The sequence below is a fragment of the Diadema antillarum genome, unplaced genomic scaffold (genome assembly GCF_040938485.1).
Source record: "Diadema antillarum isolate AM-2024a unplaced genomic scaffold, OU_Dant_1.0 scf00000038, whole genome shotgun sequence".
In the NCBI taxonomy this organism is placed as follows: domain Eukaryota; kingdom Metazoa; phylum Echinodermata; class Echinoidea; order Diadematoida; family Diadematidae; genus Diadema; species Diadema antillarum.
The window spans coordinates 3098935-3115034 of NW_027270927.1; the positions used below are offsets into that span (position 1 = coordinate 3098935).

The window sequence follows — 16100 nt, forward strand, 5'->3', positions numbered from 1 at the left end:
TAAGGCCCCAATATTAAGCTCGGCTTACCGGGGATCCGCCTACATGGTACCTTGACATTTTTATTATCATTATGTCTCCGTTCTTTGTCACAATGATTATTTTACTTACCTGTCATGTACAAAATCAGCCATGACTTTATTTTGAACCATGTGTTTATTTCTGAAAGTGATCAGAGGGGATTATATTATTTTACCATACAGAAACAATGTGAAATGAAATGAAATATTTAAGGCACTTTCTGGCCTTCTGTTTGATAGCCTTTCGATATTATAATTGTTATAGTTATTATTATCATTGTCATTATTGTTATTATTATTATTATTATTATTATTATTATTTTTATTATTATTATCATCATCATCATTAGCTATTCGTCATTTGCCAGGCAATACAAATGATAACAGATAAACAAACAAAACAAGCTAAACATTTAGACAGTTTCTTAAGGCAATTCTCAAGAGCAGGATATCGTCCAGAAGAACGAACAGGAATTCATTAGCTGCATTATGTCAGTGATAGCATGACTGAAATGACAAGCACTCGCTGAATAATTGAAGTTATTTTCCGAACGTTCACGAAGTATACATGCATTGTTCCTCGTAATTATTGTACATATGTTGTTGTATATAATTTATTTCGTACACGACTTGAATCTTTTGTAAACGTTTGGACAATATCATTTTATGACATGTATACTTTGTATTATGTTTTGATTTTCATTGATTGGAAATAAACTATGATTGAATTGAATTGAATTGAATTAAATTACATAGTAGATAAAATTCACTAAATGCACATGATAACGATCAAGAAGTGTATTTGCGTTGAAGCTGGAGTTTCTTTGCGGATCGAGGGGATTGCATATTCATTATCACCGCTTCTATTTAGTCTCGTATGTCTCGATGAATCAGGTGTAAGAGTGCAACCTACTCCTATAATGAACGATTATGATCGATAAAGATGTAGGTGACATTTGAAAATCTGGTAAGATTTTGTTTTGTTTAGCGGAGATGTAAATCGTTTTTGTTGCTGAAGCGATCATCCTGGTTTGTTTACGTTACGGCGCTAATAATCTGCATCATTTCAATTCAGATAAATCCCCATTTCAAAGACTTAAAAATCATCAGGTAATTGCAAAAAGAAAAGAAAACCTTAGACAATTTACATACATCAAAACAATAATCATTGCATTTCTGTATTCCATCCACGTTGTAATATTACATTAGTGGCTGAAAGGACTTATCATATCACCTCTGTGCTATTAGTGAAAGCAGAAAAACGCCACCGTGGATCTGTTACGATGGAAAATGGAAGCTTCGGATTCCATCAAAAGAATCCTACTGTCATGACTGTCAAAATGAATTTTGCACCCGTCCTTGAGCTCACTGATCCTCAGATTCACCTACTAATTAGAAATGAGAGAGATCGGTGTTTGCATTACGATATCTGCGCCCTCGCAACGGGATTCGGAACTTAATGGAGGATTTAATAGCATGGACCCTGAGCGTGGTGCGGTATGTGGTTACCGACGTAAACACAAGGTTTCCTTTGTCAGCATTCTATTGCCATCGGTTAGCCAATCGGAAAATCGATGAGCAAACAGGATAGACCGTTCCGTTAAGTAACTTCTCTTACTTATACACAGGTTGAGAAATGCTTGTTGTGGTATGGATATAGTCCTATCGGATCTACGTTCCTTGGAATGACTTATCTTTGGATATTGAGGAGAGTTGCATCGATCAGAAAAATAGGTTGGAAAAAATAGGAGAGGATCACAGATATCATCAATATTATCGATGACAATTCGTGTGGAATAACCCTACTTTACGTTATAGATTAGACTTCTAAATTCATTATTCCCGTGGCCAACTGAGGAAACGAATTTTTGTTCTGTTGTGTGCAATTGCAATAACTTTATTTATCTTCCAGTGGACATCTTTTCGTGGTCAACGACTAAAGCCGTGCAGAATTTAATTTCTTCCATTTTTTTTTCGTTTCGCAAAACACTCTTGGGATGTCTCCGTGAAAGATATATTATCCCAAAACTCTTTATCAAAGGGACGAAAGTGCTACCAAAAGTCGAAAGTATGTCCTGCAAACCCGGGAAACTTCACATTCGACACTGGGCCGCGGAGGTGACGGACTTCCACGGCCTGAAGCATGTCGCCGGCAATTACGGCGGGGCGTTCAGACGGATCGTCTGGCTGCTTCTGTTCTTACTCGCCTTAGGTTACTGTACCTACCAGTGCGCCCTGGTCATCATCACTTACAGAAGTCACAGCCACGTCACCAAGATCGACGTCGAATACGAGACCGAAGTGTCTTTTCCTGCCATTACTGTCTGCAATTTTAACAAGTACCGCGAGTCTGCGTTCACCGATGACGATATCAAAAATGTCGGTGTGCATTTAGGTGAGAATTCACAAAAAAAAGGAAGAAAGAAAATTGTTCAACACTTAATCAGTTTTGAGCGTATTTCAGCAATCTGTTGTGCATGATATTTTGATTTATGTGTGTGTTTGTGTGTGTGTTGTGACTATCTCTCTCTCTCTCTCTCTCTCTCTAACTATACGTATGCTTGTTTGATAACCTTGCTGGAATTAAAAGAACTCATGTGTCTCACAGTGTGTTCACAAAGTCGACTATGTGAAACGTTTGAAGTTGACAGTGTGAAAATGATTTCACAATGTACTGTGGATTTTCACAGGGAGTTCACAGAGTGATGTTCTGTTTCACACTATGATTCACATTGTGTTCACATTGTTAAAAAGCTCGAATTTAACAGTGTGAAGAGATTTCACACTGTGTTTACAATTTGTGAACGCTGTGTTCACAAATTTCTCATTATGTTTCACACTGTGAGACACTGTGTTCTTTCCAGCCTGGAATTCTTAAACTCGATCTTTGAACTTTTCTGAAGGTTTGCTCGAGACTTGCCTGACCTAACGCTGAATCAAATTACATCCATATCTTGTAAATCATGTTAGCGACACGACTAAATACCTTATTGCTACGATTTTGACAAACTAATATCAATCAAACGGAAATGGAACCAGACTTATGTCAATGAAGTAAATGAAAAAATATATATAAGCAGCAGAGATTGTGAAGTTTTTGGAAATTTGGACAATCCGTCAATAATCATGAATTCATAAAAATTTTAATGCCGTCATCACTGGCTAAGTTGATGGTAGAAATTTTTGATGTCGTAGTATCACAGTGAGATAGAGAAAGTGAAGAGAATTTAACATGTGTTTATTTTTCCAGCCAATAAGGAAAGATCACTTAGAATATATCTTTAGATGATGCAAGGAAAATATACTCCCTCGGTATCATGACACTATAACAAAACTTTCCCATTGACACTCTTGTCCGGAGGTAACCAATGTTATATTGCTGGCTCTTCGCATAATAATTGTCTCTTTACGGCTGTGAGATATTGCACTTTATGGGTGATATCAACGCAAAAGATTGCGAAAAACTTTCCCTCAGTGTTTCCCTATCACACCTGATTATCCCCAGAATGCAAGTCAGGTAGTTCATTGATCATTTTTCTTTTCTTTTTTTTTTTTTTGATAAAAAAAGAGACGAATATTATCTGCTCATGAATGACATCTAACCTAATAAAAAAAAAGTCACTGGTATCTCACAATACTCCATACAGTTTTAATATCATTTGCACATGTTTGTATACAATTATATACAAATGAATATATATTTTTTATCAATTTGAGATATCTAAGGTTATTGAATCTGCTGTGAAAAATGAAAGTGATTAAGATGCATAAATGATGTCTTCAGAAAATATTTTTTTTTGTCATGTAACGAGTGCAGTATAAATTTAAAAAGACTTATTTTTCTCTATTTAATGATTAACTACCTTAAAAGATTTCAAACTCCTCATATACATTTATGTTACTATGATTATTACCATTTTTACCACTGTTATCATCTATTTTTAAACAACTTTGAAAATTGGCAAACTGATGCCATTATGTAAATCCCATTGTTAACTTATTTAGCCACTTCACCGTGTATAAGTCACCGCCATTTGATGGTTATTTCACACAATAAGAAAGTAGACGTTCTCATTATCTTCTTATTAATGTGTTTCCTGTACTCCTGAAGATTCTATATAGGAGACGTGACTGCAACATTAAGATTCTTAAACCAGCCAGATCATGACAGTCTCATGCTTGTAGTTTTGGCGAAAAATTGCCGACAGTTGACAAAATTGAGAATGGGGTTACCATCGACGAATAGCAGACTTGCTGGTTTGGTCTCCCCCATCAAACTATTTTTTTTTTAAATGTTAAATGAGATTTGCCCATCATAAGCATTCAAAATACTTGTCAGTGCAAACATCATATCGTCGGTTGAGAATGATAAGGGCGTTAAGTTGCCACAAAACCCATAGTGTTCAAGACCACTTAACGCCCTTCTCATTCTCAACAGACGATATTGTAATGACAAAAGATAAAGTAGATCATAAGGAGAAATGCAAAGCACGATGATAACCTACTTCGAACGCATGTAGCAATGAAAGCAAAATAAAAAGTACTGCATAATCTTGTGATGATGAAGAGAAAATTGTAAAGGGTGTAGTAGGTCCGTTATAACAAACAATGCCGTCAGATGATTTTTAAGCACATACGTAAAGCATAATTCATTCTTTTGGAGTCTTAGGATCACATCATTCCAACAGGTATGATTTGGATCATCACAACATTTGGCACACACACACACACACACACACACACACGTCTTTGTTCAACAATTTCTTATGCACACCAGACACCAGAGCATAATAACATCCACCTGCTGGGTATGGAAGCGTCTTATATACAGTGTAGTATCAGTTCTACTCAACTGCGATCAATAAAAACAAACTTCCAAGGGGGCGACAGAAATAGCTAAAATAGATTCAGAGAGGGAGGGACGGCGCGCGCAACTTCGTACCTATCTCCGTCTTCCAAGGCGTGTAAGCCGCAGCCCAGAATCAATGATCAGTTAAAAGGATTATCGATTTTTATACTTCCTTCTCTCACAGTGGGCCTATTTCCTGGCACAAAGCTGAACAACCTGACTGCATTTTTCTCCTCGTACCCAGTATCCAATGTATCTTTCTCCATTATTCGTAGTCGCTATATCGAATGTATATTCACAATATACTTATTTACATAATATCTACATGATGTTCTGTTCAAATGAGTTAGGGCTACTTGCTGGCAAAGTAATGTCATATCAAGAAAAAAAAACTTACTGACATAATGTCGTCAACGAGATGGAGACTGATTGACTACATAATATATACACCATTTTAGCCATCCTCGTAGTATGTTCTGTCCATTCATCTATCTGGCTATCTACCTATCTTTCTATTGATCTATCTATCCATCTATCTACCTATATCTAGCTATTCATATTTTTATTTTTCATCAATTTCAGCGTAACTTCTGGAATTTTAACTTTACCAGATTTCTTTTGTCAACTCAGAGCTGAAAAGTGGGTTTTGATTTTTAACAAAATAGCCACATGCGAATAATTATAATGATTAAATTGTCATTACAAAGTAAAATTAAGGAATTACCTTTAATTCGTTCGTAAGTATAGTTGATGAGTACCACGTTTATGAACATTGTGCAGTTTGATAATTTTTTTTTCTCAAAGACCTCATTTATATTCCATATCTCCTCAGCGAATATTAGCACCTTTGTGGCATATAAGGCAAAAAAGAAAAGTGTAAGGGATTCCGATGGCTGCCAATAGAGTAATAAAAAAAAGTCACAAAAAGATAACGCAAAACATTAGATACGTATTAGAGGAACTAACGAACAATTATTGAAAGATAGTGACACGGAGCAAGTATTAGCATTTGTAATACAGCTTGATTAGGTGATCATACAGCATTAGAAATGTATTATCTATTTCTCAAAATTGTTTAGGACACAGGGGCAGCATTCCTCCCCATCTTAAGCGTTCCTCCCCATCTCCTGCATTTTCTAAACATCAGAATGTCTTTTTTTTGCGCTTTTTCTCACCCTACCATTTGTTTAAACATAAATATCATTTATCATATTTTGTAATGTTGACACATACATGTACTTACCATTTTTGTGTGAAAAAAAAAACATTCTGTAGTTATGTTGGAGATGGAAAAAATAAATGAATGAATGAATAAAATGTTGAAATAAAATGGTTTGTTAATAGTAATTGGAATGAAAATGAATGAGAACCTCCAATGAAAAGAAATGATCATATGATTTAATCATATTTCCTTAAAAGAAATTGAAACATAATCAAGATTGGGATAGTACCTAGCAGCACTTACAGGCCCCGTCCGAGTATCCCTTTTTTGTGCAGAAGCGTTCATATTATAATACTTCCCCTCCCTCCCTCTCTCTCTCTCTCTCTCTCTGCTTGATGACGTCATCTGTGAGAATTACATGCAGTTTAGCCCCAGGAATTAACGATATCTCTTTCAATGATTGCCTAATAATATTGCACAAAATAATAATGCATTGTGATCAACAGTATATAGCTACAACCCTTTTTTAACCAGTCCAGACAGTAGCAATTTATGGCGATACATTTCAGTGCTCGAACGCGATGATAAATATTGTCAAGAAATAAGGATAATATTGGAAGGCCGCTGACATTACATTAGGCCAATTAGTATGCCACTAGAACCTACATCGAGCCACTGCTGCATAGATAAGCTTTTATTTCATCTTTTTATTTTCATTTTTTTTCCTGATCAATCGAGATCTTTGTCCTACTGAAAATCAAATTGGGAAAGTGGCAATTTATTGAGAAAAATGAAGCAAACATTGACTTCCCGATTAGGGCATGCATCGCTTCCCGCGGTGGCGAGCCGGGGAGTTGATAGGCGAGAGAGTTCGGATGTGGGATGATTGGTATAGTGACGCAATGGAATTATGGTAGTGTCAACACGAAACGGGCGTAATTCATGGACCTACTTATGTACGGTGAATCAAAGCCACATTTGGAGTAACAAGTCTATTTTACGTGTCAGAGACTCGAAGCACCCCGGAACGAACGATGCAGAATCCGGGGGGGGGGGGGTGGGGTGGGAATAGTGACATACAATAACTATCAAGCACTCATCCTTAATTCAATTCAATTCAATTCATTTATTTTCATTCTTCTTCTTTTTTCTTTTTCAACAAAAACATAACACAAGATAAATCAGGTTTTACATCATAAACAAAGAACATTTGTCTTAATTAATAAATGGTATCAATAAACATAGGAGCGCATACTGGCAAAAAAGAAATAATAATACAAAGTCATGCTTCAGTTGAAAAAAAAAGGAAGAAAGAATAGAGAGGTCCACTAAAAAGCAAAGCTTGTAGATTGTGAACCACTCATGAAATTATCGCAATATTGATCAATTTTTCTGTGTTCGCTTGACGCCCGTGTTTAAAAGAAGACAAAGATTTGAGTTTTATGACATCAGCAAAAATGAGAGAAATATAATAGGTCTCCTGCGGATGTGTACTCAGATAACTCGAATTACATATTCTTGTATATCCTTTAATCTCATGTGCAACTTATAACCAAACCAAGATATACCAACCTACTTAAAAAATCATTCACGTCATAACATAGACAGATGCATAAACATAAGTCATTTACGAATCATTCATGTTCATTAGAGTAGACTAGATTAGATCAGATCTAATTTGATTCGATAAATTAAAATCACGGAAATAATGATTGCTGACGATGGTAAACTTTTTTTTTGTTTATAATCGTTTCCAACAGTTGATTTGTTTATTTTGTTTTGCCCTTGTTGTTGTTGGGTTTGTTTTTTTTTTGTTTTTGCCTTCTTTGGGGGTTAGATAAGGAGGTGTCTACATGGTATCATTCATTGCAATACACAGGAAAAAACAGAGGTACATAGAACAGCTCATTTGCATCTTTGATGAGAAATTCCACTAAGAGACTTTCGTCATATTTCTAAATCATGATAAGAATTGTGTCTTTTTAAGTGATCCTATGTCATTTTTAATTTCTTGGCCTGCTTTCAGTGGCATTGATAAATGTGTCGTTCAACCTGGGTCAGGTCTAATTTGTATCATTCACTTAGAGCTTAGTTGAAAGAAATAGTGATGATGAAAGTTTGGAAAAACTTTCTGGCGGCAGAGGGAAATCTTTGTTGCAAAGTTTTCAAGGAGTGCAATTTGAAGACAGGATGGAGTGGGGGAGGGGTGCATTTTGCACATGTAGCTTTGATGTGCTAGGCTGATTTTTTTTTTCTTTTCAGGCATCATTGACGAAGATCATGACCTGATATACCCCAATCTCTATACCGACGAGTTCCGTGACTTTCTGGACAACGTCAACTGGACGGCGGTCGAAGAAGACAGCGATTACAACATGACAGAGTTCACCACGCGAACTGGACACCAGATTGAGGACCTTGTTGTCTCAGTAGGTTACCCCAATTATACGACAGGATTGCCAGGAAACATGCATTCATATATTACGTATAATTATGAACAATAAGTAGATTGGGTGCCACTTAAGGGGATTTCCCACAGGTAAATCGGATTGGTTTGCTGCTGCTCATAACACCATTGCGGATACAAATCACGCGAATATCGTTCAGTAGATAAATCTATGCAGAATACAAGTTGAAAGAATGGACAACGTAGAATAGAAAAGCGAAATATCCCCACCAACTGAGTCATATATATATATATATATATATATATATATATATATATATATATATATATATATATATATAATTATTATCTTCCCCGATTCGTAAAAGGGCTTCCATGCTCTAAAAAATAAAAATGAAAATCGGTGTTTATTTGAAAAGTAGGATTCCTGCGCGTACATATAACTGACCATCGCCCTCACTTTTGTCCTTCTTTCTTTCCTTCTTCTTCTTCTTCTTCTTCTTCTTTTTTCTCTATCTCTTGCTCTCTTGACATCAAAGTGTGACTGGGATGACCAAGAGTGTGAGGAGGGCGCCCTCACATCTGTGCTAACCCATCTCGGCAATTGCTTCACCTTCAACGCCCAAACGGATGGATCGGACAAGGAGAACTGGTTCGTGTCGAAGAGTGCAGGAGCAGGTAAATCACATATCCTCTCGCCATTTTGTGTTTTTAGACTGGTGCCTTCACCAAGATCTTTAGCCATCGCTGCTATACCTATCAGTTCGTGCAATAAACAATAATAGGCAGCTTTGGATCTGCGATGCTGATGCTACGACGCGCCTCCTCCCTCCCTAGTTGGACAATGAATTAATTTTGGGAACAGGTGTTTCGCACATGCGCAGATCGTATTTGTTTAATTCTTTTTTTTTCTTCTTTTAAGTAAGGGTATCACGGTAGTATTGTCGCAAATCTAAACTGCATAAATGTCAATTATTATTGGAAAATCGATCAAGGAAAATAGGATCCATCGGGATTCCAACCCGAGACCTTCGGATTTATAGCCCAGTGCTCTACCGACTGAGCTGTAGAAAGCCCTAGTTCAGTGTTCGGATGGTCAGAAGCTATAGCAGTGTATGCTTTCAATTAGTATATCACGTGGTCTGATCAATTTATTTTGTAGGGGAATTAAATTGTATAGTGCATTCACTCGAGATCATACACCATAACGTAATACATTATAACACGACTTTTACAACAGAAACAAGAACTTTTTATATCTTTCTATACAATCACTATAGGGTATATATACATGATTGCATTTTGTAAATGAAAAGATCATTGAGCGATGTGTAGTGGAATCACAATACTCATGGTCCTTTTCTTTGTGGTTTTTCCCTTTTCAGCGAACGGGTTGCGTCTGGTGCTGAACCTAGAAACGCCCGAGTACACGCCTTCCAATGACCTGGACGGCGGGGCCTCTGATGCCGGTTTCCGGGTGATGCTCCACTATCCGACTGAACCTCCGTATCCGAAGGAGCTCGGTTTCTCTGTTGCCCCTGGCATGCATACGACGGTTTCCATGCGATACGAACATGTACGGGAATCCCTTAGCGTTGTCTTTTGTTCAATTCCATTCCATACAATTCAGTTCAGTTAAATTCGATTCAATTCAATTCAATTCAATTCAATTCAATTCAATTCAATTCAATTCAATTCCATTCAATTTAATTCAATCAAATGTTATTTCCAGTAGGCCTATATCAATTTTTGACGATACAGTCACAAAAGAATGTAATGCAAAAAAGATATTTGTTCAAAATTGTTCATATTTTGTACGCTCAAATAAGGGATTTGCGAATCTGCTTGAAGGTGACGTTGTTTGTTTCTTCATCTTTATGTATTCTTCATTTAAAAATGAAACTGATGACGATGTGATGAATGCATGATTCTTTACCATTGATGTATCAGGATGGTGGAAATTAAAAAGAAGAAACAAACATAAAGAGGTCGAAACATGGAACTATATGTTATAACGTATCATAATGCTATCATCCTAATCATTTCATAGCGCCATGAGTACCATCAAGACCTTCTTAGGTGGAATGAATGTTTTATAAAGAGTCCTCTTTTATTACTTGTGTTGTCAGCAAATCGTTATTATGGGTAATATCTACGGGACGGAGGACAGGTGGATAGAGACCATAGAATAGATATGTAGAGGGAGAGAAAGAGAAAGAGAGACAGAGAAAGGTTTTGACTTCAAAATAATGGCTGTGAAATTAATTTCGCAACATGTATTGTAAGCAAAATGTTTGCTGCATACCCATGACAACCAAGATTTATGAACCAGTGTTAAAAGTTTGAAAACTGAAAAAAAAAGTACTAAACAGAACAGATTGAAGCTGAAACAAAATACCTTGTTCAAAATGACCTTCCTCTCATTCAGAGCAAAGATTATGCTTACTAAGTTTCCTTTAAGATCAAGGCAAATGAAAGTAATTTCACATAATGTTTGCGTTCTTCATATTCAAATTAGATGAGGCAAATACGGCCTTACTTCTCGGTAGTTTTGGAGGATATGAAGTTAATCAAATTAAATCCGTAAAGCGAAGGGAAGTCAATCGGAAGAGTGTATTGTCTTTTTGTTGGTGATGGTAATGCGTATGACGATAATAAACACATGTCTCCCTCATCGTTCAGATCACGAGCTTGGCACCGCCGTTTTCGACCTGCGAAGATGAGGGTACCGACATCATCACCCATTTCGACCACTACTCGCTGCAGGCGTGTCGCATCGAGTGCGAGACGCGGGTGGTGCTCGCCGAGTGTGGCTGCCGCCTGCCCGAGCAACCCGGAGACGAGGAGGTGTGCGGCCCGGCGGAGACGCATGAGTGTGCCCACTCCACGCTCAGTAAGTTAAGGCTTAAATGGGATCTCCAGATGGTTTTCAGACTTTTACATCTGAACGACTATAAATTAGTTAAACTGAATACAGAGTAGCAGAATTTAGAGTGTTTGAGATAAGGAATAAGAATGTTTTCGAAATTTACGACAAATTGTAATGAAAAAGGATGATGGCAAGACAGCCTCACCATAAGAATGCATGAGTAGAGGCTCAAGGAAGCAGAGCAATAGAAGAAGACACGCATAGGTGAACTTGTTAAGCAATTGGTTTTGTAACGGAATTACACTGCTACATTTCTATATGTGAGGCTCCTCTGTCATCAACACTGTTCAGTGTAATTTCTTGAAAAATTTTCAGAGCGTTGATTTCTCTGCTCAAGGACCACAATAAATTCCACAAATTTATGCATGCAGCTGTCGATTTATGTACTACCTGATGTTAAATTATGAAAATCGTCTGGAATGCCCTTTTAAAGAAGACCCCATGATTATTTTTAGATATTTGTATCAAAAAGAAGAAGAAGAAGAAGAGGAAGAAAAAGAACATGTATTCAGTGGTCACATTCAGGGTGACTGAGGTGAAAATAAGAATGTTTCAAAATTATAACAAAAATTACATGAACGAGGATGCATGACTGGGCGCTAAAAGTCCAGTAGAACGAAAGAAAAGAGCATGCAGATACAGTCTATACAGGTGAACTTTTTAAGCGAGTGGTATCGTAATGGAATTACGTTGCTACATTCCTGGAAAATGTGAGTCTCCTATGCAATCTTGTTCAATGTGATATATCATGTTTTGCGTTTTTTTTACGTAGCTATATACAACATGACGTCGAATTAAAGCAATTGTCTGTTCCCCTTTAAACATGGAGCTAGGATCTGAGTTCAGTGCAAACCTAAATCAAAAAGCAAAATCCATTTAAGTTCCAATACGAAGAGGAATCGAGAAATTGTGAAAGCTAGAGGAACAAATTTCAGAATTTTGCATGAAACCTTGTCCCCACCCTCTCTCTCTCTCTCTCTCTCTCTCTCTCTCTACTTTTGATATGTGTTTTCTATTTGTCGTTCAGGAGAATTTATAGCGGGAACGCTGGATACGGACGAAACGTGTGAGTGCAAATCGCCGTGTATATTCGAGAACTACCCGTTCACGGCAACTCAGTCCAAATTGCGCTCTTCCTTTCTGGAGAAGCTGTACAGCAATTCGTCGAACAATTTCACTACAGAATACATCGAGTAAGATTACATTTCCTTGGAACATTTACATATCTTTGTCTAGAATGGGTCGTGATTTCCAGAGGCCACAAAAATCACAAATGTTGTTTTATGCCATACACCTGAATGTCGTGTAATCTTAAATTGTAGATGGTTGTCTAATTTTTGTGACTACGTTTCGCAACGGACGGAGGCGGACGTCATTAAATAGTGTCGTACCAATTTGTAGAAAAAAATAGAGAATGCGATTCAAAACGGTATACGTTATAAATTATTTTTATTAAATGATGAAAACATTTCTTTAAAGGAGAATATGCCAATGCTTACAAAACCAGAAGGTTTTGCAACGATAGCAAACAAAGTATTCCAGTGCATGGGTGCGTACAAATGAGGACAGATTTTAACGAGTAGGCGCTATTACGACTGTATTTTAATAAGTCGAAAATGTGACGACTATGCTTTCTTCTTTGCGATAAACAAAACAGAAAAAAAAAGAAAAGACTCAAACACTAACAATAAAACATAAATACAAAACAGATAAACATACTATCGCGGTAAGTGTCCGTGTTTCAAGCGTAAGTTCCAACATTATATACACACATACACAAACACTATGCGACATAATGTAATATCATAATAATAGGGCATGATCTTGAATGCTGGATTATAATATGCACGACAAATCTAACGCATGATAGCCCATGAAGTGCATTTGGTTTCATGGGGGCCGATGGCAGGGCTAACGTAAACACAAGATGACTTATTCCAATTTGTTAAACATGGAATTGCCCGTGCAATACTAAAAAAAAAAAAATATTATCATGGCGTGCCATAAAAGAATATTAATGAATGACACGTATATATATAATATATATTACATATTATATGCGTATATTATACTTTTCTATTAGGAATATGTTATTGCCCATTTGTATACACTATTATGCCTATTGTGTATGAGTACTAACAGAGAAATGTTACATATAAATTGAACTCTTATCTCAATTCTTCTTTCCAACCGTTCAGCAACAACATTGCAATAATAAGTTTCTACTACGAGGCCCTTAACTACGAGACCATTGAAATGCTGCCGGAGTACACGCTCCCTACTCTTTTAGGTAAGATACCTGTTTATCATATTTTATCAATGTGTATTTCGATATGATCATCTTAACAGCAACTGTATCAGCAACAACAATAAATGATAGGGTAATTAGACCCATCTCGGAAAGGTCCCCGCTTCGCAAGATCGCTGCATGTAGATAACCTTTTACCCACGGATACATGCACACAGGAAGCATTTTAGGATACGTCACAGCATTTAATTAGTGTTTATCGTAAAGTCGTTCCTTAACTGTCAGCGTGCCACGTTAATTTTCTGTCTATAGGTATGTGTGAAATGTGTTCACATTTGACTCATTGGTACATAAGGGGTTAAAGGCATATTTACCATTTGTAGATGAAACAAAAACCAGCATCGGTGCTTTACAATAGTTCTAAAATGTGAGTTAGAGATAGAAACAACCACTGTAAAAATTTGAATGCGTAAAATCGATGGTAAGCATTGTTAGATATACAAAATGTGAACAATAGTTATAATAAAAATGCTTCCACACTAAACCGTCCAGAGTTACGGTTTCATGAGAAAAATACAGATATCTCCTCATATTTTAGGGTCTATCGCGAAAATGTATTTGTAAAATTTTATGTACATAGGATATTTTGTGGTACAGCAGACCTATACTCATATGCATTAAATGTCACATCTTGAAAATGTTTAAAATCACTGTTCCCAAAGGTAAACAGGACCTAATCGTTTTACACGAAGTGCGTATTATACCAAAACGATTTCGCATATTAGTTCGAGCAATCCTTCAGAATCTTTACATGTTTGATTACGCAAAAGGTAGCGTTTAGATAGTGAAATACCCCGGTGCTTTGGTCGTTATGTCTAATGGGTAAAGCAAGGGTTCAAAATACAACATAATACAGACAAAAAACCCGTCTCAATCATCTATCATTTTGCAGTTGCATGAAAAATAATGACAAGTTTTATCCATTATCAAAAAGAACCACCATCGAATTATAAGTAAAAGCTTACGTTCTGAAGTAAAATTATTACATCATTATTACATCCACATTGTTAGAATAATCTAGAGTCATCTACCTCTTGCATAATTCAATTTGTGTCTAGCAACTCCTAAACAGCCAGATTGACTGATGATTGCCACTTTTATATATTGGTATACAACCACATTAGGCTTTCAAAACGGAGCTGCCTTGTTACGGCAAAGTTAACGGCCAACCTGAACCTTGTGTGATTGATCAAGTTGGTAAATGCGGTCGGAAAATTTTAGCGCTTCAGCAAATTGGAAAACTGTTTTGCTGTTGTTTTTGTTGTTGCTGCTGCTTTTCTGTTTGAGGGTTGAGAAACTTGAGAAAATACACCTATGAATTTGATCTTATTCCTTTCTCCCGCGGTACCTTGTACGCTTTAGTCACTGATGACTGCTAGCATCAAAAATCGTATATCCTGATTAAGAAAACGTTTGCTAACAATGTCTTTTGTGTTCTGTTTCAAACAGCCGTGATTGGCGGCAACATGGGCTTGTTTCTCGGAGCGAGCGCACTGACGGTGGTCCAATTCGGCGAGTACATCGTTGACGAGATTAGCGGCTGGTGCGTGTGCGGGAAGAAGAAAAACAACGCGAAAGTCAACGGCGAAACCGCAAAAGTCGAACCGGTACAAACCGTCAGCGCCAAGGACGCGTGGAGTGACGGAAACGTTTGAGAAATCGTCTGCAAAGTTTTTTGGATCCTCTTGCAGCCAATGTGTATCCTGTGATCTCTTTCTGGACTGTACCCTACCGTGATGTGGACCATCATGTTTGTTATTAGCCACTTAATCAGCTAACGTCTGGTTTGCAAGAGAAATATTCTTAGAAGCCAAAGATGGACGAAATCTTCGTTGGATGTGAACGAACAATCAAAATGAAGCATTCCATAAGACAATATATCATCAGACGTAATGTTCCTTGTGAGACCATGGACTTGTATAATATGACTGTGTACTCGGTGGTATGGTTTGAGTACACTGTAATAATTACGTGCATACATAATTATAAAAGTTTGAATAAATGTCCCTGTAACTAGCTGCAAAAGAATTGATCAGTACTCCTTGTCCCTCGTCACATCACGATTTATTTCCTCTAAACCAGTTGCAATTGGTATTCAGATGTCCCAGAGAATCTAGTTCGGATCTAGTTATCTCTCCGTAGACATTAAGTCAGTGGAATGATGTTGCAGTAATGCATGAATAAGGTTTAAATAATAACCTGGAGGTGTGTGCGTGTGGACGGGGATATGGCACAGACGGTATGCATATTACTTTCACGATGTATGTGAAGCACTTGAATTGACATGCTGAAGAATGTTTTGCATTTATTCTATTTGTTATTATTAATTTTTATCTCAGAAATCTGATATTATTTGGGTAAATCCTGCTTACTGATGCCAGGAATGCGCCGTGATGTATCTTAAAAGTGTCCAATGTGCAAATGCTC

At 37.0% G+C, this 16100-nt stretch overlaps 1 protein-coding gene across 1 annotated transcript; it reads left to right on the forward strand.

Moving 5' to 3' along the window:
- The first annotated feature begins 2088 nt into the window (after positions 1-2088).
- On the forward strand, positions 2089-15328 carry LOC139709805 (acid-sensing ion channel 1C-like). The gene is made up of 8 exons (XM_071621770.1): positions 2089-2413; positions 8292-8458; positions 8976-9114; positions 9822-10012; positions 11119-11329; positions 12393-12558; positions 13564-13655; positions 15123-15328. The coding sequence occupies exons 1-8, from the start codon at positions 2089-2091 to the stop codon at positions 15326-15328; spliced, it is 1497 nt and encodes a 498-aa protein (XP_071477871.1).
- The last annotated feature ends 772 nt before the right edge of the window (positions 15329-16100 follow it).